This window comes from Pristis pectinata, chromosome 7, assembly GCF_009764475.1.
Source record: "Pristis pectinata isolate sPriPec2 chromosome 7, sPriPec2.1.pri, whole genome shotgun sequence".
Taxonomy (NCBI): domain Eukaryota; kingdom Metazoa; phylum Chordata; class Chondrichthyes; order Rhinopristiformes; family Pristidae; genus Pristis; species Pristis pectinata.
The window spans coordinates 53240067-53262924 of NC_067411.1; the positions used below are offsets into that span (position 1 = coordinate 53240067).

Genomic DNA, 22858 nt, shown 5'->3' on the forward strand with positions numbered 1-22858 from the left:
GTTCAAAGCAATCCTGTGTAAGCTCCTCTGCCTGCCTTGACCATACCTTTGTGGTCTCTCCACAAGTGCTACACTTCAGTCTCTGCCTGTATGCAGGAAGTAGAAGCACAGCCAGGTGGTTAGATTTCCCAAAGTACGCGCACAGAATGGCTTGGTAGGCATACTTAGTGGTGGTGTAACAGTGGTTGAGTGTGTTACAGGTCACATGCTGGTAGTAGTTGGGGGGAGGCTTCTTCTAGCTAGCCTGGTTGAAGTCCCCTGCGGTGATGGGGGAAGGCATCGGAGTGCACTATTTTGTAGCTGTTAATCATGGTACTCAGTTTCTGCAGTGCAGCTTGATGTCTGCCTGAGGTGGCATGTATACTGCAACTAGGATAATGCTTGGAGAACTCCCTCAGCAGATCGTATGGATGACACCTGACCACCAAATGTTCCAGGTTGGGGGAGCAGGACTGAGACAGAACCACCATGTCTGAGCACCATCTTGAATTAATCAAGAAGCAAACGCCACTGCCTCTGCCTTTACTTGATGTTGCCCTCCAATCCATATGGTGGATGGTGAAGGCCTCGGGCTGGAGCACTGTATCTGAAGAGCTGGGAGTGCGCCATGTCTCTGTGAACTAGGGTACACAGCGGTCTCTCTGATACAGCAGTCTTGCTCCATGGTATTCTATCTTATTTTCTAATGACTGCACATTTTTGATAACCTTCAGTGTCTACAATACTGCCTATTTTACTATCATCTGCAAACTTACAATCCAAATCCTTTATATAAATTACAAACAATAAAGGTCCCAGCATGCTAGCACGTGGCACGGAGTAATCCTGATCTGGCTACTGCTATCATTTTCTCCTGTGAGGCAATTAGCCACCCCTCCCCCGCTGTATCCAAAGTGTTTGTCATATATATTAATGATCTGGACGAGAATGTAGGTGAAACGTTGAGTAAGTTTGTGGGTGACACTGAAACAGTGAAGAATTTGCACAAGGCATTTGGATAAGTACATGGATAGGAGGGGTTTAGAGGGATTTGGGCCAAATGTGGACAAATGGGACTAGATTGGTGGGCACCATGGTCAGCATGCACAAGTTGGGTCAAAGGGTCTGTTTCCATGCTCAGGCAAGTACAAAGTGATGCATCTTAGGAATTTAAACCAGGACAGGATAGGCACAGGGACCTGGGGAATGTGCAGGACAGAGAGACCTAGGGATACAAATACGTAGTTCCCTGTAAGTGGTGCAAGGTGGTGAAGATCAGACAGGGGATTGAGTACAAAGGTTGGGACATCATATTATAGCTGTACAAGACAGTGGTGAGACAGTACATGGAATATTGTGTGCCATACTATAGCAAAGAAGTGATTAAGCTCTAGATGGTGCAGAAAAAATTTCACAAGGATATTGCTAGGACTGGAGGTCTTGAGTTATAAGGAGAGACTGGATAGACTGGGACTGTTTTCCCTGGAGTGAAGGAGAGTGTAAGGAGTGACTTTATAGCAGTTTATAAAATCATGAGCTGCATAGATAAAATGAATGGTCACAGTCTAAAACTAGAAGGCATAGGTTTAAGGTGAGAAAGGAAAGACTTGAAGCAGACCTGAAGGGCAAGTTTTTCCACACAGAAGGTGGGGGATATACGGAACAAGCTGCCAGAGGAAGTGATAGAGGTGGGTACAAACTATTCCCTTTACACACAGCTCTAATGCCGTATACAAATTCACCAACAACACCACTGTTGGATGAATCACAGGCAGTGATGAGTCAATGCACAGGAGTGAGATATAACACCTGGGTGAGTGGTGCCACAACAACAACCTCTCACTTAATGTCAGTAAAACTAAAGAACTGATTGTTGACTTCAGGACGGAGAAGGAGGGTGAACATGTGCCAGTCTATGTTGGTGGACCAGCAGTGGAGAAGGTCAGCAGCTCTAAATTCCTGAGTGTTAACATATCGGATGATCTGTCCTAGGCCCAGCACATAGATACAATCACAAGAAAGGTGCACCAGCATCTTTTCTTTACTTAGAAGGTTGTTTAATATGTCACCAAGCACTCTAACAAACTTCTGCAGATGTACTGTTGAAAGTATCCTGACTGGTTGCATTATGGTAAGTCGAATGGACATGAATGGAAAAAGCTATAGATAGTGGTGGACTCAGCCCAATACATCACGGGCACATCCCTCCCCACCATCGGCAACATCTATCATCAAAGATCCCCACCATCCCGGCCATCTTCTCTCAACTACCATAGGGCAAGAGGTACAAAAGCCTGAAGTTCCACACCAGCAGGTTCAAGAACAGCTACTTCCCTTCAACTATTCGGCTCTTGAACGAAACTGCACAACCATAATCACGATTTCACTATGGCAACACTATGAACACTTTGCACTACAATGGACTTTGTATTTGTTCTAGTTGTGTTCTTTCTTGTAAAAATTGTGTGTAATTTTTGTTTTTCTTGTGAATGTTGTATATCTGATGCTATGTGCTGGTGATGCTGCTGCAAGTAAGTTTTTCATTGCACCTGTGCATACATGTACTGCATATGACAATAAACTCTGACTTTGACTTTGAATAAATTGGTGGTTTATTATTGTCATGTGTACTGAGATACAGTGAAACTTGTTGCATACCATCCATACAGAACATTTCGTTACAACAGTGCATTGATAATACAAGTTAAAACAATAACAGAGTGCAGAATAAAGTGTTACAATTACAAAAAGTGTAGTGCAGGTAGACAGTAAGGTGCAAGGTCATAATGCGGTAGATTGTGGGGTCAAGAGTCTATTTTTATCATAGTAGGGAACTGTTCAGTAGTCTTATAATTGTGGGATAGAAGCTGTCCTTGAGCCTGGTGGTACATGCTTTCAGGCTGTTGTATCTTCTGGCTGATGGCAGAGGGGAGAAGAGAGAATGTTTGATTATGCTGGCTGCTTTACTGAGGCAGTGGGGAATGTAGAGAGAGTCCATGGAGCGGAGGCTGGTTTCCATGACGTGCTGAGCTGTGTCCACAACACTCCGCAGTTTCTTGTGGTTTTGGCAGAGCAGTTGCCATATCAAGTCGTGATGCATCAGGATGGGATGCTTTCTATGGTGCATTGATAAAAATTGGTGAGGGTCAGAGGGGACATGCGAAATTTCTTTAGCCTCTAGAGGAAGTGGAGGCACTGGTGAGCTTTCTTTGCTGTGGCATCAACATGGTTCGACCAGGACAGGCTGTTGGTGATGTTTATTCCTAGAAAGTTGATGCTCTCAACCCTCTCGAGCTCAGAACCATTGATGTAAACAGGGCATGTGCAGCACCCCCCCCCCAACTTCCTGAAGTCAATGACAATGTTTTGTTTTACTGACATCGAGGGAAAGGTTGTTGTCATGCCAGTATCTTCTTCCTGTACTCATCGTTATTTGAGCTGGCTGACTATGGTGGTATCATCTGCTAACTTGTAGATGGAGTTAGAGCAGAATTTGGCCACGCAGTCGTGAGTGTACAGGGAGTAGAGAAAGGGGTTGAGGACACGGGTTGAGGTTGTGGGGCAGCAGTGTTGGGGATAATCTTGATAGAGATGTTACTGCCTATCCTTACTGATAGCGGTCTGCTAGTTAAGAAGTGTTGCAAAGAGAGTTGTTGAGTCCCAGGTGTCGGTGTTTGGAGATGAGTTTGCTTGGAATTATAGGATTGAAGGTGGAACTGTAGTCACTAAATTATAGTCTAACATGGGTGTCCTTACTGTCCAGATGCTCCAGACATGAGTGTTGGGCCAGGGAGATGGTATCTGCCATTAGACCTGTTTCGGTGGTAGGTGAACTGCAGTGGGTCAAAGTTGTCTGGGAGGCTGGAATTAATGTGTGCTATGACCAGTCTCTTGAAGCACTACATGATGGTGGATGTCATTAAGGCATGTTACCTTATTTTTCTTGGGTACTGGAATGATGGTGGTCTTAAAGCAGTTGGGAAACTCAGATTGAAGCAGGGAGAGGTTAAAAATATCTGCAAATATCCCCACCAGCTGATCTGCACAGGATCTAAGGACATGTCCAGGGACATAGTCCAGGCCATATGCTTTCCGTGGGTTCACTCTCTGGAAGACTCATCTTTTGGTTGCAATGGTGACTGTGGGTTCAGGTGCATTGGAGGCTGTGGGGGTGGGTGGTTACATTCCAATCTGGCCTTTTGTTTAAAACGCACATAGAATGCGTTAAGCTCATTGGGAAGGGATGCGCTGTTGTTGGCGATGCTGCCCAACTTCGTTTTATAACTTATTATAGTGTGTAAGCTCTGCCACAACTGATGGCTGGTCTGGGACTCTATTTTGGACTAGTAATGTCTCTTGGATCCTTGATAGCTTTACAGAGGTCGTATCTCATGTCTTGTAAAGGTCAGGGTCACCTGATTTGAGTACTGCAGTCCTGGAGCAAGGAGTGGATCTCCTGGTTCATCTGTAGTTTCTGGTTTGGCAAACATCCAGATCTCTAATATGGTGTGTTGATGCTCTCCAAATGTCATTGCTTTACAGTTGGCAATTGTGCCTTCAACTCCCAAAGCTCTAAGTACTGGAATTCACCCTCTGAACCTCTACCCTTTTTCTGTCTCTTTCCTCCTTTGCAACAGTCAGTAAAACATTTTGACCAAACTTTTATTTACCAATCTTAGTAGAAAAAAATCTATACTGTTTATATTGGTGTGAAATGAGCAAATGCTGGTTGTTCTAGTTGTTCATGTATGCAAAACACAGCAATTATTTCCAGGTACAGTAAGAGGTTAGGAATGTAAGTTGTATATTGTCAATTATTGCAAGGGAATTGACATGGGAGAGTATGGAAAGTTTGCAGCAGTGACGAGACCAAATCTGAAATGTTGTGTGCAGATTGGCATTCATACCTAATTAGAATCAAAATAGTGCAGCACAGATTCGCTAGGTTCATTTTTGGGATTTGGTTTTTCCTAAGGGCAAGAATGTATAAGATAGACGAAAAACACTGAAACTTAAAGAATGTGAGGAAATCTCATTGTAATTTACAGGTGGTTGACAGGTGCACGTTGAAAGCAGTTAGCTCTGTCTGGAGAATCTGAACTAGGCAAGCACAGTTTTGTTTAAGCGTCTGTCCCTTGGGATTGAAATGGGAAATTTCTTCATTCAAAGTTGGTGGTAGTCTTCAGAATTCTCTAACCTAGCAGGCTATGTGGATGTTCAGTTTATTGAAAACTTGATAGGTTTTGGACTTCAGGAAGGTCTAGGAGGGTGGGATTTAGGTGGGTAATTCAATTTCAGTACAGCATCTTATTAAGCAACAAAGCAGATGCAAGGGTTTTTATGGCCTGGCCCTGTTTCTTATGTTCTTCTTCCTTTTCATTATAGTCGTCAACGCTATGTCCTTGGAGACAATGCAATGTATCAGATGGCTCAGTCCTATGTCTTCCTAAGTGGTATTGGTGGACTCGGTGTTGAGATTGGTAAGTAAAATTTTGATTTTTATGAATATTGGAGGCTTAATTTTAAAATGGTTACATCAAAATAAATCAGCTTATTCTGTGAGATCTTAAAACTGCACTTGTTCTTGATTGCCCATTTACAGCATATAAGTCATTGACTAGTTTTTTTTTTATTCATTCATTTATTGTGGACATGAGTAGCAAGGCCAGCATTTATTAGCCATCCCGAATAGCCTTTGGGGATTGGCTGTCTTCTTGAACCTTTGCAGTCCTTTGATAAATATATTTCCATGTTGCTAATGAGTGGGGAGTTCCAGGATTTAGAATCAGCAATGACAAAGAAGTGGCAATGCATTTTTAAGTCAAAATAATATGTGATTTGGAAGGGGACTTGTCAACGGTAGTGTTTCCATGCTATCCTTGTCCATCTTTGATGTAAGAATTCTTGGGTTGGGGGGTGTTATTGAGGTAATGTGGGTGAGTAACTGGGGCATGTGGTAGATGTTTTTTTATATGTTGTAAATTGTAGCCACTGCATGCCAGTAGTGGTGGGAGTGAATACTTAGGTGGCTGCCAGTCAAGCAGCCTGCTTCGCTTTGGATGTTAATTTTCTTGAGTTTTATTGGAGGTGCACTGATCCAGGCATATGGAGAGCATTGCAGTGCACTTTTCACATGCCTTGTGGATGGTGGAAGGCAGTGGGGTGTCAGCAGGTGATGCCCAACTTCTGACTTGCTGTTTAGTCGTGGTGTTTGTGTGTCTGGTCCAGTTGAGGTTATAGTCATTGGTGACTTTCCAGAATGTTGATGTTGATGGGGAACTTGGTGATGGTAATGCTGTTTAATATCAAGAGAAGTTGATTAGACTGTCTCTTGTTGGGGATGATCATTGCCTGTGATTTGTGTAGCATGAATGTTATTTACCACTTGGCTTTATTTTCCAAGAAGTTGCAGTTAATTGTGTAATTAAAAATTACTCAATTATTGGCAAGTATCTCTCCTTTTGACCTTTGGATATAAGGAAATTTGACTGGAAATCTGTAACAAGTTGTTTTGTAATATATATGAGTGACTTGAATGAGGATGTAGATGGTACGATTAGTAAGCTTGCAGCCAACACAAAAATTGGTGGAATGGTAGATGTTGAAGAAGGTATTTTTAAGCATATAATGGGACATCGATCAATTGGAAAGTTGGGTGGTGTGGTGGCAGATGGAATTTCTAACAAACAAGTGTGTGATAAAGCACTTTGGGAGGTCAAATACTGGTAGGACATGTAGAGTAAATGCAAGGGACCTTAGCATTGATGTACAGAAAGATCCTGGGGTGCAAGTCCATGAACCGAAATGTTGACTGTCCATTTCCCTCCATAGATGCTCCCTGATCCACTGAGTTCCTCCAACATTTTGTGTGTTGCTACAGGAAGGATGTGGTAGCAATAGTGAGAGTGCAGACAAGATTCACCAGGATGTTCTTGGAATGGATGGCTGTAGTTATAAGGAGATATTCCTGACTGGAATGTAGGATGCTGAAAGATGACCTTGTAGAGGTTTATAAGATGATGAGGGGCACAGATTAGGATAGATTGTCAGGATATTTTTCCCCGGGCAGGGGAATCTAGAATGAGAAGGCACAAGTTTGGGGGGAGAAATTTAAAAGAGATCTGATGGGTAAGCTTTTCCTCATGGAGGGTGGTGAATACCTGCAATGAGCTGCTAGAGGAGGTGGTGGAGGCATATACAATTTTAAAAGGTGTTTGGATAAGAAAGACATAGAGAAATACTACCTAATGCGGGCAAATGGGATTAGCATAGATTGGCATCAGGTTGGCATGGGTGAAGTGATCTGAAAGGGTCCGTTTCTGTGCTGTCTCTCTCTATCATAGGTTATAAAGGAATTCCTACATCTATAATCTTCCTTTGTGCAAGAAATGATTCCAGCCAGGAGAGTGTTTTCTTTGATTGCCACTGAACAGTTTTACAAAAGCCCCTTAATGCTATTCACAGTCACTCTAGTCTCCCCTCTGCAATTTGACACTATTATTTGGACTTCAGTTGTGATGAGGTCTGGAACTGACTGGCTCTGGAAGGAATCTGGTAAAATGGCCATTCTTAATTAAACTTCATGTAGAAATGTAAACTATGCTGTGATGATAAGAACTCTTAGACCTGCGTTGTTCAGTGCATGAAAATGTACTGTGTGAAGTGCCCATGCCAGTTTACTGTTGGGCCTCAACTTCTGATATAAATTAATTGGAGCAGCAGGTCCCTTTCAGGTATGGTGAGTGTATTTAAAAAGCTTAAGTGGAGAGCAACTGAAGGGTTAAACAGAGTGTTGAGTGGTTGATTAGAGGGAGTGAGTACGAGATAATTGGCAGGGACAAAAATAAGGAGGGGTAACTGAAGAGGAGTGGCCACTGTGTCAGTGGCTCAGGGTAGGAGTGGAGCTTTGAGGCTTTGGCTCAAGAGGCTTCGGCGAGCAGAGGCTGAGGACGAGCTTGCTCCCAGAGAGGTAAGGCCGGGTAAGTTCCTTTAGTTAAATTAATTAACATAGGAGTAGCTAATGAAGGCAGCAGTTAGGGCAGTCGAGTGCTCCGTATGCAATATGTGGGAAGTCAGGGACGGCACACTTGTCCCTGATGACTACACCTGTAAAAGGTGCATCCAGCTGCAGCTCCTGACAAACCGAGTTAGGGAGCTGGAGCTGGATGAACTTCAGAGCATTTGTGAGGCAGAGGCAGAAATAGACAGGAGTTTCAGGGAGATAGTCACCCCTAAAAGTCATGAGGCAGGTAGCTGGGTGAATGTCAAGAGAGGGAAAGGGTATAGACAGAATGAGCAGAGCACTCCTGTGGCCGTTCCCATCAACAATAAGTATACCATTTTGGATCCTGCTGGTGGGGACGACCTACCAGGGACAAGTTGTAGTGGTCACGTCTCTGGCACCGAGACTGGACCCTCAGCTCAGAAAGGAAAGAGGGAAAAGAGGAGAGCAGTAGTGATAGGGAATTCGATAGTTAGAGGGACAGATAAGAGGTTCTGTGGGAGAGATCTAGAATCCCGGATGGTCTGTTGCCTCCCTGGTGCCAGGGCCCACGATATCTCGGATCGAGTTATCGATTTTCTCAGGAGGGAGGGTGAGCAGCCAGATGTCGTGGTCCATGTAGGGACCAATGACGTGGATAGGAAGGAGGAGGAGGTCCTGCAAAGAGAGTATAGAGAGTTAGGTGCAAAGTTGAAGGACAGGAACTCCAAGGTTGCAATCTCAGGATTGCTACCCGTGTCACATGCTAGTGAGGCTAGAAATAGGAAGATAATGCAGGAGGGAGGGTTTCATGTTTCTAGACAACTGGGCTTTGTGAAGGTGGGACCTGTTCCGACGGGACGGTTTGTACCTGAACTGGAGGGGGACCAACATACTTGCAGGTAGGTTTGCTAGTGCTGTCCCGGGGGGGGGGGTTTAAACTAGATTTGCAGGGGGAGGGGAACCAGAGTGTTAGAGCAGATAGTGAAGTGGAAGGGGTTGAATGTCATGCGAGGACTGCAGGTATAGACAGAAATCAAAGGTTTGTACATGATAGAAATGTTCTCAGGTGCACCTATTTCAATGCAAGGAGTATTGTAGGTAAGGCAGATGAGCTTAGGGTGTGGATTGGCATGTGGGATTATGACATTATTGCTATTAGTGAGACTTGGTTGCAGGAGGGGCAGGACTAGCAGCTTAATAGACAATAGGAGCAGAAGTAGACCATTCGGCCCTTCGCGTCTGCACCGCCATTTTGAGATCATGGCTGATCCTCAACAATCAATATCCTGTTCCTGCCTTGTCCCCATATTCCTTGATTCCCCTATCTATAAGAAACCTATCTAGCTCCTTCTTGAAAGTGCCCAGAGAATTGGCCTCCACTGCCCTCTGAGGCAGTGCATTCCACAAATTCACAACCCTCTGGGAGAAGGAGTTTTTCCTCACCTCTGTCCTAAATGGCCCAGCCCTTATTCTTAAATCATGCCCCCTGGTCCTGGACTTCCCCAACATCTGGAACATATTTCCTGTCTCTGTCTTGTCCAATCCCTTAATAATTCTGTATGTTTCAATCAGATCCCCTCTCAATCTTCTCAATTCCAGTGTGTACAATCCCAGTCTCTCCAACCTCTCAGCATAAGACAGTCCCGACATCCCCGGATGTTCCAGGGTTCAGTTGTTTCAGATGTGATAGAGGGGGAGGGATGAAAGGGGGAGGTGTGGCGTTACTAGTCAGAGAAAATATCACAGCTGTGCGTAGACAGGACAGCCCGGAGGGCTCGTCTCCAGAGGCCATATGGGTGGAGCTGAGGAATGGGAAAGGTGTGACCACACTAATATGGTTGTATTATAGACTGCTCAATAGTCAGAGAGAATTGGAGGAGCAAGTTTGTAGAGAGATTGCAGACCGATGTAAGAAACAGAAAGTGGTGATAGTAGGGGATTTTAACTTTCCACATATTGACTGGGACTTCCACACTGTGAAAGGGCTGGATGACTTGGAGTTTGTCAAATGTGTTCAGGAAAGTTTTCTAAATCAATATATAGAGGTACCGACGAGAGAGAATGCAATACTTGATCTCCTATTAGGGAACCAGACAGGTCAGGTGATAGAAGTTTGTGTAGGTGAACATTTTGGGTCTAGTGACCATAGTGTCAGTAGTTTCAAGTTAATTATGGATAAGGATAGGTCTGGTCCTTGAGCTGAGGTTCTAAATTGGAGAAAGGCCAATTTTGTGGAAATGAGAGAGGATCTAGGAAGAGTGGATTGGGATAAGTTGTTTTCTGGCAAGGATGCATTCAGTAAGTGGAAGGCCTTCAAAGGCGAAATTTTGAGAGTGCAGAGTTTGCATGTTCCTGCGGGATTAAAGGCAAAGTTAACAAGCATAGGGAACCTTGGTTTTCAAGGGATATTGGCGATCTGGTTAGGAAAAAGAAAGAGTATAGCAGCTATAGGCAACTAGGAACAAATGAGGTACTTGAAGAGTATAGAAAATGTAAGAAAATACTAAAAAAGGAAATCAGGAAGGCAAAAAGAAGACATGAGGTTGCTCTGGTAGATAATGTGAAGGTAAACCTGAAGGGTTTGTACAAGTATATTAAGAGTAAAAGGAGAGTAAGGGACAAAATTGGTCCCCTAGAAGATCAGAGTGGTCGTCTATGTGTGGAGCCTCAGGAGATGGGGGAGATATTAAACAGTTTTTTGGATCAGTGTTTAGTCAGGAAACTGGCATAGTGGATATGGAAGGAAGGGAAACAAGCAGTAGTGTCATGGAACATATAGAGATTAAAGAGGAGGAGGTGCTTGCAGCGAATAAAGGTGGATAAATCCCCTGGGCCTGACATGATATTTCCTCAGACATTGAGAGAGACTAGTGTAGAAATTGGAGGGGCCCTGGCAGATATATTTAAAATGTCCTTAGCTACGGGTGTGATGCCAGAGGACTGGAGGGTAGCTCATGTTGTTCTGTTGTTTAAAAAAGGCTCTAAAAGTAAACCAGGTAATTACAGGCTGGTGAGCCTGACATCAGTAGTAGGTAAATTATTGGAAGGTGTTCTGAGAGATCGGGTATACAAGTATTTGGACAGCCAAGGGCTGATTAAGGATAGTCAGCATGGCTTTGTGCGTGGTAGATCGTGTTTAACGAACCTTGTAGAGTTTTTTCAGGAGGTTACTAAGGAAGTAGATGAAGGAAAGGCTGGATGTTGTCTACATGGACTTTAGTAAGGCCTTTGTCAAGGTCCCACCTGGGAGGTTAGTTCAGAAGGTTCAGACACTAGGTATCCATGGAGAGGTTGTAAACTGGATTCGAAATTGGCTGTGTGGGAGAAGACAGAGTGGTAGTGGATGGTTGTTTCTCAGACTGGAGGCCTGTGACTAGTGGTGTGCCTCAGGGATCTGTGCTGGGTCCATTGTTGTTTGTTGTTTATATGAATGATCAAGATGATAATGTGATAAATTGGATCAGCAAGTTTGCTGATGACACTAAGATTGGAGGCATTGTGGACAGCGAGGAAGACTTTCAAAGCTTGCAGAGGGATCTGGACCAACTAGAAAAATGGGCCAGAAAATGGCAGATGGAATTTAATGCAGACAAGTGTGAGGTGTTGCATTTTGGAACAACAAATCAAGGTAGGACATGCACAGTAAATGGTAAGGCACTGAGGAGTGCTGAGGAACAAAGGGATCTGGGAGTTCAGATACATAATTCGCTGAAAGTGGCATCACAGGTAGACAGGGTTGTAAAGAAGGCTTTTGGCATCCTGGCATTCATAAATCAAAGTGTTGAGTATAGGAGTTGCAATGTTATGGTGAGGATGTATAAGACATTGGTGAGACCAAATTTGGAGTATTGCATGCAGTTCTGGTCACTAGGATATCAGTAAGATTGAAAGAGTGCAGAGAAGATTTACTAGAATGTTGCCGGGTCTTCAAGAGTTGAGTTACAGGGAAAGATTGAACACGTTAGGACTTTATTCCTTGGAGTGCAGAAGAATGAGGGGAGATTTGGTACAGGTTTACAAAATTATGAGGGGTATAGACAGAGTAAATGCAAGTAGGCTCTTTCCACCTAGATTAGGAGAGATAAGTACGAGAGGACATGGCTTTCAGGTGAAAGGGGAAAGATATAGGGGGAATATTAGGGGGAACTTCTTCACTCAGAGAGTGGTGGGAGAGTGGAACGAGCTGCCATCTGACGTGGTAAATGCAGGCTCACTCTTAAGTCTTAAGAATAAATTGGATAGATACATGGATGGGAGAGGTCTGGAGGGTTATGGACTGGGTGCAGGTCAATGGGACTAGCGGAATAAAGTTTCAGCACAGACTAGAAGGGCTGAATGGCTTGTTTTCTGTGCTGGAGTGTTCTATGGTTCTATAATATTTATTGTGAAACCAAATTTCCAACTGATCTATGTCCCTTCATATCCTTAAACAACCTTCTTTGCTATCTCTCACTCCACCAATTTTTGTGTTGTCTGTAAGCTTACTAATTCTACCACCTACATCTTCATCCAAGTCACTTTTACGTATTACAGACCAACAACTTGTTACAGCGTAACTTGCTGAGTATTCCTAGCATTTCCTGGTTTTATTTCAGATTTTTGGCATTTACAATTCTTACTGTTTTTTATATGTATTATACCACAAGAATAAATAAAGATTGTGACTTTTACAGTAGGTTGTTGGTTTCAGAGTAAATATTATGGCTAATATAACAGGTTACTGTGATCTCGGCACATCTTACTTGTGTTTCAAGAGTTTACACTGATACTAATGAGACACAAAGGATTGAATTCAGGCAAAACTTATTCTGTTCTTAGCATGAAAGTGCTGATTATATTGAACCATCTAATTAATCACCCAGCTGATATCTACTATTTAAATACTTTTTATTAATTTCTCTTGCAGGTGGGACCTTTGGGAACATGCAAATAGAGTTTTCAAAAGATTTTTGAATCAAATTTAGTTGAATTATTTGGTGGATTATTTGGTGAAATAAAATTGTAAAGGAGAAAGGAAAGAGTAATTTAAATGTATGTTTTCACTTCAATTTTTCTATTAAAATATTTTAGTGCTTTATAATAGGTTTGTATATCAAGGTCAAAATAAGTCCTCTTAACTACTTTGGTTAAAATTATTTATGGCAAAATAACAGGTCTTTTTTTTGTTTGCAGCTAAGAACATTATTCTTGCAGGTATAAAGGTAGGGTCAATCTTAGTAATTTACTAGCACTCTTAACTTAATAAATATGTAAATTCATCATTTGAATTATTTGGTGCCTGTGACACATGGAGTACTGTGTAGTTCGATATTATCAAGCAATTTGTGCTGTTTTGGTTCGGTAGGCATTGTAATACAAGTTAATAATAAGTTAGCTGTCAGGTCAATTATATGTGAATTTGATATAGAGATGACAAAAACACAATTTTCAGTTTCTGTCAACATCATTGGCAAAAAAACTGTTCGTCTTTCAAGAATATCAGGGAAATGGATAAAAGCAGCAGCATCAGAAGCCCATATTGGGTGTTCAAAAACCAACTTCTTTGTCTGATTCCATAAGCAGAAATTCAAAGAATTATTTTGAGTTTGACTACAAATCAAAGTCTAATTTTGCTGCGACGGTCCTTGATTTCATTGATCATTGCCTCATAAGAGAGCCAAATATGGCTAACACATATAGCTGCAAAGAGATCAAATATATTTATCACAATTTCCTAGATTACAACAGTGACAATAATGACTTCATTGACTGTAAAGCACTTGGTTCTTGTCAATTCTTTCCCTCTTTTTCTCTATGCACCTCTTTTTCACAGTTTTTCTAATTTCTTTATTTCTTTACCTTTTTTCTTCCTTCATTCTTCAGTGAAGATTTAAACAGTTACTTGTCATATGTCTGTTTTATGTACCACTTGCCTACAAACTGCAGGATAATGCATGTTAAAAGGTCTAAATACCATTTTCTTATGACACAGATTCTGCAGATGCTGGAAACTGGAGCAACACACATACACAAAATGCTGGAGGAACTCAGCAGTCAGGCAGCATCTATCGAGGGGAAAAAAACAGTCAACTTTTCGGGCCGAGACCCTTCATCAGGACTGTCCTCTTCCTTCCCAGTCCTGATGAAGGGTCTCGACCCGAAATGTAGACTTTTTTTTCCCTCCATGGATGCTGTCTGACCATTTTCTTGTAGTCTTTTCCCATGTGTCAAAAAAAAAGATGGTACTGACACCACAAGAAACATAGAAATTTTTAAACTCAAGGTATTTGTGTTTGATACTTTTTTGTTTGTAATGCTGATTTATATAACGACACCTAAACATTTTTCTTTTACCCTGGACTAGGCACTCACCATCCATGACACCAAGCCATGTCAAACTTTGGACCTAGGGTCTAATTTCTTTCTGCATGAGAATGATGTTGCCAGTCAAAGAAACAGGTGAGCACGGCATTGGTGATATTGAAAGTCCTGACCTAAGAAGAAATAAAAATTGAATTAACCCTTTCAGTAACACGCAATTTACTTTGAAATATGTGTCCTAATTCACCCAAAATGTTTTGACACAACATCATGGACTGAAGGGCCTGTTCCTGTGTTGTACTCTTCTATGTTCAAACACACCTGTAATTTTTCAAGTAATAACATGTAGAAAGTATCATTGAAAAGTTTATGCAGGATCATTGTATACATTTTCATATTCATATTTTCTCATGACATAGACATTCAGCTCATGAAGTCTATGCCAGCTTGCAGACCACTCCTATCCCCCAATTATCTCCTTGCAACCTATTCTTTCTTGCATGCCTATTAAATCCCCCATAATTCTCCTGGCACCAACATACACGAGGGGTAATCAACAGTAGCAAACTAACCTACCAGCGCGCCTTTTGGATGTGGGAGGAAATTAGAGCACCCAGGGAATTCCACATGATCACAGGGAGAATGTGCAAGCTACACAAAGAGAGCATCCAAGGTCAGGATAAAATCTGGGTCCTTGCAGCTGTGTGCCACTGTGCTTCATCATACCCATGAACAAGTAAAAGTAATTTTGAATATGGGAGGAATATTGCTTCATCAAATCTGACTGTATCTCATTTTGTTGGCAGTTGGGTGGTTTATTACATCTGTAATAACTCATTCCATCGGCCACTAGGTTGTGTCAAGTACGGAGGTGTTTGAATAATGCATGTGGCCTAATTTGTACATGCAAGGAACAAATTCACACTTTCTGAATGATTTATTTATATCAAAAACACTGGTTTGATGGTGTCAAACAGCACGAAAACAGGCTCTTTAACCCAAAATGCCCATTCTGACGATTAAGTACCTATAAGTATCAAGATGATTGATAAGGGTAGGGTAGACGATGTTGTATACAAGGACTTTAGTAAAGCTTTTGACAAGATCCCTCAAGGTAGGCTGATCCAGAAGGGATTGACAGAAACTTGGTATACTGGATTTAAAATTGGATTGGCCATAGAAGACAGGGTAGAGATGGAGGGATGTTATTCTGACTGGAGGTCTGTGATCAACAGTGTCTCACAAGGATCGATGCTGGGGGGTATGTTGTTTGTGATATACGTAAATGATTTAGATGAAAGTCTAAGTTTGCTTACTTCACAGAAATTGGCAGCATTATGATAGTGGAAAAGGTTGTCAAAGGACTCAACAGGATGTAGACGAGTTGGAAATGTGGGCAGAGAAATGGCAGATGGAGCTTAATCCAGACAAGTGTGAGATGTTGCAATTTGGGAGGCCAAATGTAAGAGAAAAGTATACAGTAAATGGTAGGACACTCAGGAACATTGATGTACAGAAGGATTATGGCATGCAAGTCCATTGCTCCTTGAAAGTGGCAACATAAGTAAATAGCATGGTGAAGAAGGCATGCGGCATGCTTGCTGCCTTCGGTCAGGGTGCTGAGTATAAAAGTAATGTTGCAGCTGTGTAAAACTTTGGTTAGGTCACTTTTGGAGTAATGCATGCAGTTCTGGTCACTGCGTTACAGGAAGGATGTGGAGGCTTTGGAGAGGATGCAGAAGAAATTCACCAGAATGTTGCCTGGATTAGAGATCTTATGCAAAAAGTAGAGGTCGGACAACCACCAGGAGTGGTTGTTGTCTGTTGTTACGGGGACAGACAGGAGATTCTGTGGCTATAAAAGAGACATGAGAATGGTGTTTTACCTCCCCGATGCCAGGGTCAGGGATGTCTCAGAGCAGTTGCAGAACATTCTCAAGGGGGAGGATGAGCAGCAGAGGTTGTGATGCATATTGGTACCAACAACATAGGTAGAAAGAGGGAATATAGGGAGTTAGAGGAGAACCTAAATAGCAAGATCTCAAGGCTAGTAATCCCTGGATTACTCCCAGTGTCACATGCTAGTGAGGGTAGAAATAGAAGGATAGCTCGGAAAAATGTGTGGCCGAGGAGGCGGTGCAGGGGGCAGGGATTCAAGTTCTTGGATCATTGGGACCTCATCTGGGGTAGGGGGTGACTTCTACAACAGCGATGGGTTGCACCTGAACTGGAGGGGGAGCAATATCCTGGCTGGGAGCTTTGCTAGTGCTACTTAGGAGGGTTTAAACTAGAGTGGCAGCGAGGTGGGGCCCTGAGCAGTAGAGTGGCTGATGAGAATAATACTGGGATTATTATACGGGGATAATACTATAGCCAATGAGAGCAAGTTTAGTCCTAAGGATACACAGGAGTACAGTAAAGGGAGAGGAAAGACCATTGGTTTACTCTGCATTTATTTTGGGATCTTTGTTGTCTGTAATTTATATGAACAATTTGGATGTGAATGTACAAGGCATGGTTGGTAAGTTTGCAGGTGATACTAAAATAGGTGGTGGTGTAGATAGTGTAGTAGGTTATGAAAAATTATAGGGGTATCTTGATCAGCTAGGTATGCAGGCTGAGGACTGGCAAATGGCTTTCAATCCAGATAAATGTGAGGTATTGCATTTTGTGAGATCAAACCAGGGTAGGACTTGTGCAGTAAATGGTAGGTCCAGTTATGGAACAGAGGGACCTGGGAGCTTCAAATGCATAGTTCACTGAAAGCAGTGTCACAGGTAGATTAGGTGGTAAAGAAGGTTTTTTGCACTTGAACTTGGGACGTAGGATATTGAGGGGGTGATCTGATGGAGGTATATAAGATCATGAAGGTCATAGACAGGGTGAAAGCACATAGTCTTTTTCCCAGGGAGGGGATGCTTAAAAACGAGGGCAGAGTTTTAAGATCAGAGGTGAGATATTTGAAAGGGACATCAGGGGCGGCTGCTTCACACAAAAGCTGATGTGTCTGGAATGAACTGCCAGAAATAGTGGTTGAGGTGGGCGCATTAGCTACACTTAAAAGCCATCTAGACTAAGTACATGGACAAGAGAGGTTTAGAAGGGTATGGGTCAGCTGGGACGAGCTCGCTGGGCAACACAGTCGGCATGGACAAATTGGGCCGAAGGGCCTATTTCCATGCTGTATGACTCTATGGCTGACCTTAGATAGTTTTCCCTGGAGAGTCTGAGGCTGAGGTGCAACCTGATCAAAGTAGGTAAAATTATGAAAGGCATAGACGGGTAGATTTACAGATTCCTTTTTCCTCCAGGGTGGAGATGTCAAATCCTAGAGGGTATAGTTTTAAGGTGAGAAGGGGAAGGTTGATGGGAGAGTTATGTAGCAACTTTTTTTACACTGAAAACGGTAGGTGCTTTGAACGTGCTGCCGGGGAAGTGGTGAAGCAAATACAATTGCAATGTTTCAGAGGCAATTAGACAGATGCATGAACACAGGAACAGGTTGGCCCTGAATTCTGATTAGTTGGCCTTTAAACAACTCCCACATGTCAGATGCCTAGTACTTCTGTAATTAGCCTTTTCCCTGTTTAGCACTCCCGCCGCAGCACCCCCCCCCCCCCACCATGGCACAGTCGCACAGTCTTATCCTTATCTATAACTATCCGAAAACTTATGGAGTTATGATCATAGTTCCCAAAATGCTGTCCGACAGAAACACAGCTCACTTGGCCAGCTGATTTCCCAGTACAAGGTCTAGTATGTCCTCTTCCCTGGTTGGACTATCTAGTTACAGTGTTAAGAAACCCTCTTGGATACACCCAACAAATTATGTCCCATCAGAGTCTCTGGTACTTAAGGAATCCTAGTCAATAGAACAGTATAGCACAGGAACAGGCCCTTTGGTCCATGATGCTATGCGGAACTAATTAAGATAGTAATTAAACACCTGACTAAGCAAATACCTTCTGCCGACACAAGAAGCATATGCCTCCATTCTCTGCATATTCATGTGCCTATCTAGGAGCCTCTATCGTATTTGCCTCCACTACAACCCCTGGCAGTGCATTCCAGGCACCCAACACTCCCTGTGTTTTTAAAAAAAACTTTCCCTGTACATCTCTTGAACTTGCCCTCTTTCACCTTGAATGCATGCCCTCAATAGTATTAGACATTTTGACCCTGGGATAAAGATATCAGCTGTCTTACCTATGCCTGTGATAATCTTATAAACTTCAATCAGGTCTCCCCAGAGCCTTTGCCATTCCAGAGAAAACAATTCAAGTTTGTCCACTCTCTCCTCATAGCACATGCCCTCTAATCCAGGCAGCATCCTGGTAAACCTCTTCTGAACCCTCTCCAAAGCCACCATGCATTTCCTATATTGGGGCAACCAGAAATGAATGCAATACTCCAGGTGTGGCCGAGCTAGTGTGATAAAAGCTGCAACATAACTAACTGACTCTTGAACTCAATGCCTTGACTAATAAAGACAAGCATGCCATACACCTTCTTTACTACTCTATCAACGTGTGCAGCCACTTTTAGGGAGCTTATAGACTTGGATCCCAAGATCCATTTGTACATTAATGCTGTTAAGGGTCCTGCCATTAGCTGTGTACTGTCCCTTTACATTTGATCTCCCAAAGTGCAACACCTCACACTTGCCCAGACAAAACTCCATGTGCTGTTTCTCTGCCCATATCTGTAACTGATAGCTAAGTGAGTAAAAGATGACCTGATTTCCAAAGGCATAAAGTTAAAGATGACACATTTCTTTAATATTTTAAGCAAGATTACTTTTTTATTTCCATCTTTTACAGTTTCAAAATAACAAAAAAAGGAAAAGGGCCCGAAGCAAAAGTTTGGGCACCCTGCATGGTCAGTACTTAGTAACACCCCCTTTGGCAAATATCACAGCTTGTAAACGCTTTCTGTAGCCAGCTAAGAGTCTTTCAGTTCTTGTTTGGGGGATTTTCACTCAGTCTTCCTTGCAAAAGGCTTCTAGTTCTGTGAGATTCTTGGGCCGTCTTGCATGCACTGCCTTTTTGAGGTCTATCCACAGACTTTCGATGATGTTTAGGTCAGGGGACTGTGAGGGACATGGCAAAACCTTCAGCTTGTGCCTCTTGAGGGAGTCCATTGTGGATTTTGAGGTGTGATTAGGATCGTTATCCTGTTGTAGAAGCCATCCTCTTTTCATCTTCAGCTTTTTTTTTCACAGACGGTGTGATGTTTGCTTCTAGAATTTACTGGTATTTAATTGAATTCATCCTTCCCTCTACCAGTGAAGTGTTCCCTGTGCCACTGGCTGCAAGAAAAGCCCAAAGCATGATCGATCTACCCCCATGCTTAACAGTTAGAGAGGTGTTCTTTTCATGAAATTCTGCACCCTTTTTTCTCCAAACATACCTTTGCTCATTGTGGCCAAAAAGTTCTATTTTAACTTCATCAGTCCACAGGACTTGTTTCCAAAATGCATTAGGCTTGTTTAGATGTTCCTTTGCAAACTTCTGACGCTGAATTTTGTGGTGAGGGTGCAGGAAAGTTTGGAGAAAAAAGGGTGCAGAAGTTCATGAAAAGAACACCTCTCCAACTGTTAAGCACGGGGGTGGATCGATCATGCTTTGGGCTTGTGTTGCAGCCAGTGGCACGGGGAACATCTCACTGGTAGAGGGAAGGATGAATTCAATTAAATACCAGCAAATTCCGGAGGCAAACATCACACCGTCTGTTTAAAAAAAAGCTGAAGATGAAAAGAGGATGGCTTCTACAACAGGATAACGATCCTAAACACACCTCAAAATCCACAATGGACTTACCTCAAAAGGCACAGGCTGAAGGTTTTGCCATGTCCCTCACAGTCCCCTGACCTAAACATCATCAAAAATCTGTGGATAGACCTCAAAAAGGCAGTGCATGCAAGACGGCCCAAGAATCTCACAGAACTTGAATCCTTTTGCAAGGAAGAATGGGTGAAAATCCCCCATACAAAAATAAAAAGTGTTTACAAGCTGTGATACTTGCCAAAGGGGGTGTTACTAAGTACTGACCATGCAGTGTGCCCAAACTTTTGCTTCAGGCCCTTTTCCTCTTTTGTTATTTTGAAACTGTAAAAGATGGAAATCAAAAAGTAATCTTGCTTAAGGTATTAAAGAAATGTGTCATCTTTAACTTTATGCCTTTTGGAAATCAGGTCATCTTTTACTTGCTTAGCTATTCACAGTAACAGAAATTTTGACCAGGGGTGCCCAAACTTTTGCATACCACTGTATATATAGCAGAGGTCCCAGTATGGATCCCTATGGAACACTAGTTCACGGACCTCCAGCTAGAATAAGTCCCATTGACCACTACCCTCTGTCTTCGATGGGCAAGACAATTCTGAATCCAAGCGGCCAAGTCATTGTGGATCCCATGCATCTCAATCTTCTGGATGAGCATACCATCTGGAACCTCATCAAATGCCTTACTAAAAATCCATGTAGACGACATCTGCACCTCTACCCTCATCAATTACCCTCGTCACCTCCTCAAAAGAATTCAGTCAAGTTAGTTAGACATGACTTGCCCCACACAAAACCATGCTGACACTGCTTAATTAAGCCATGGTTCTCCAAGTGCTCATTAAAGCAAATATACCATATTCTTTCTTCACACTTGACCCAGACCAGAGGGTCATAGAGAGAGCACAGAAACAGGCCCTCTGGTCTACTGATTCTGGCCTGATTGACATTAATCCCATATTTTGTTCTCATCAACTCCCATCAGATTTTACCAGTGGCCAATTAACCTACCATCCCACAACTTTTTGAGATGTGGGACGAAACTGGAGCATCTGGGGAAATCCACAGTCATAGGGAGAATATGCAAACCTCCACACAGACATACCTCAAAGTCAGAATTCATCCCGGTCTCTGCCAGGGTGAGGCAGTGGCTCTACTAACAGTGTGATTGTACCACCTTCAGAGATCTTTGGACTTGTATACCTAGGACCCATTGATGCTCAACAGTCCCTAAGGCCTGTTGGATTTGACTGTTTTAATTAGTCTTTTTAATATGTATAGTGTTAAATACACGTCAAGTGGCTGCACAAGGAATGGCCGCTTGCTAGCTTATTGGTTCGTCCATCAGTTGAATATGTTTTTTTTCATTGGTCGGTTTGGCCGCAAATATCTAATAGGTTTCCTGATTAGACTATTGTTTAGCTAAAGAGCATCTCTTATCTCAGGTATAAAAGGTGTCACTTTTTGTTAATCTCTTTCTTGCTCTTCTCCCCTGGCCTGAGTTTATCTTTTGTCCCCTTTGTCTTGGCTCATGAAAGCTAGTGCCATGTGCTCTGTGATTGTTTCTTTGTTTTAAACTTTCCAATAAAACTTTGTGAAGCACCAAGTTGTTTTCAACTCATTCCTGGACTCCTGAAAGAACCTGTGGATTGGAAAATAACCAGATCCGACAGGCCCTACCATTTATTGTCATAGAGTTATACAGCATGGAAACAGGCCCTTCGCCCAATTTGTCCATCTCCACCAAGTGTCCATCGATGACTGTGCTGACCATGATGCTAATCCCATCTGCCTGCATGTGATCTGTATTCCTGCACTCCCTGCCTAGTCATGTACCTATCTAAATGCGTCTTAAGTAAAACTATTGTATTTGCTTCCATCACATTCCCTAATTGCGCACTCCAGGCACTTGCACCTCTCTGTAAAAGAAAACTTGAATCTCCTTAAACTTTATCCCTCTCACCTTAAACCTATGCCCTCTGGTACTTAATATTTCCACCTGGGGGAAAAGACTCTGACTATCTGCCCTAACTATAATAATAATTTTTAAACTTCTATCAGGTTGCCCCTCAGCCTCCAACACTCCAGAGAAAACAATCTAAATGAGTCCAACCTCCCCTTGTAGCTAATACTCTCTGATGTAGGCAACATCCTAGTGAATTTGTACCTCTTGTTCTCTCTGTTCTACATTACTCCCCAGTGCCTTCTCATTCACTGTGTATGTCCGGTCTTGTTGAACTTTTCAAAAGGCATTACTTATCACTTGTCTGAGTTAAATTCCATCTGCCATTTTTTGGCCCACTTTCCCAGTTGTAACCTTAGATAACCTTCTCTGTCCAGCACATCACCAATTTTGGTGTCACTGCTTATTTACAAATTATGCTACTTATGTACTCTTCCAAATCAATAACATATTGGACAAACAACAGAGGACTCAGTACCAATCCCTACAGCTCACTACTGGTCACAGGCCTCCAATCTGAAAAACAGCCCTCCGCTACCATCCTATCTTCCACCAAGCAACATTTGTATGCAATTGGCTAGCTACCATGTGGGACCTTGTCAAAAGTCTTGCTAAAGACCATGTAGACCCTGCCCTTTTCAATCCTCTCAGTCACCTCTTCAAGAAAAACTCAGCAAATTTATGAGATGTGATTTCCCATGCGCAAAGCCATGCTGACTATCTCTAATCAGTCCTTGCTTACTAAATGCATGTAGATCCTGACTCACAGAATCCTCTCCGATAACATCCACCACTGATGTTATGCTCACTGATGTAGTTCCCAGGTTTTTCCTTGCAGACATTATTATC

At 42.6% G+C, this 22858-nt stretch overlaps 1 protein-coding gene across 2 annotated transcripts in view; it reads left to right on the top strand.

The window, feature by feature from the left end:
- uba6 (ubiquitin like modifier activating enzyme 6) overlaps nt 1-22858 on the top strand; it is a 228766-nt gene that overhangs the window by 11681 nt on the left and 194227 nt on the right. For both annotated transcript variants that reach the window (XM_052019228.1, XM_052019229.1), the window contains exons 3-5: nt 5365-5459; nt 13136-13164; nt 14307-14401. In XM_052019228.1, the coding sequence (XP_051875188.1) occupies nt 5365-5459; nt 13136-13164; nt 14307-14401 (219 nt within the window). The remainder of the gene's footprint in view (nt 1-5364; nt 5460-13135; nt 13165-14306; nt 14402-22858) is intronic.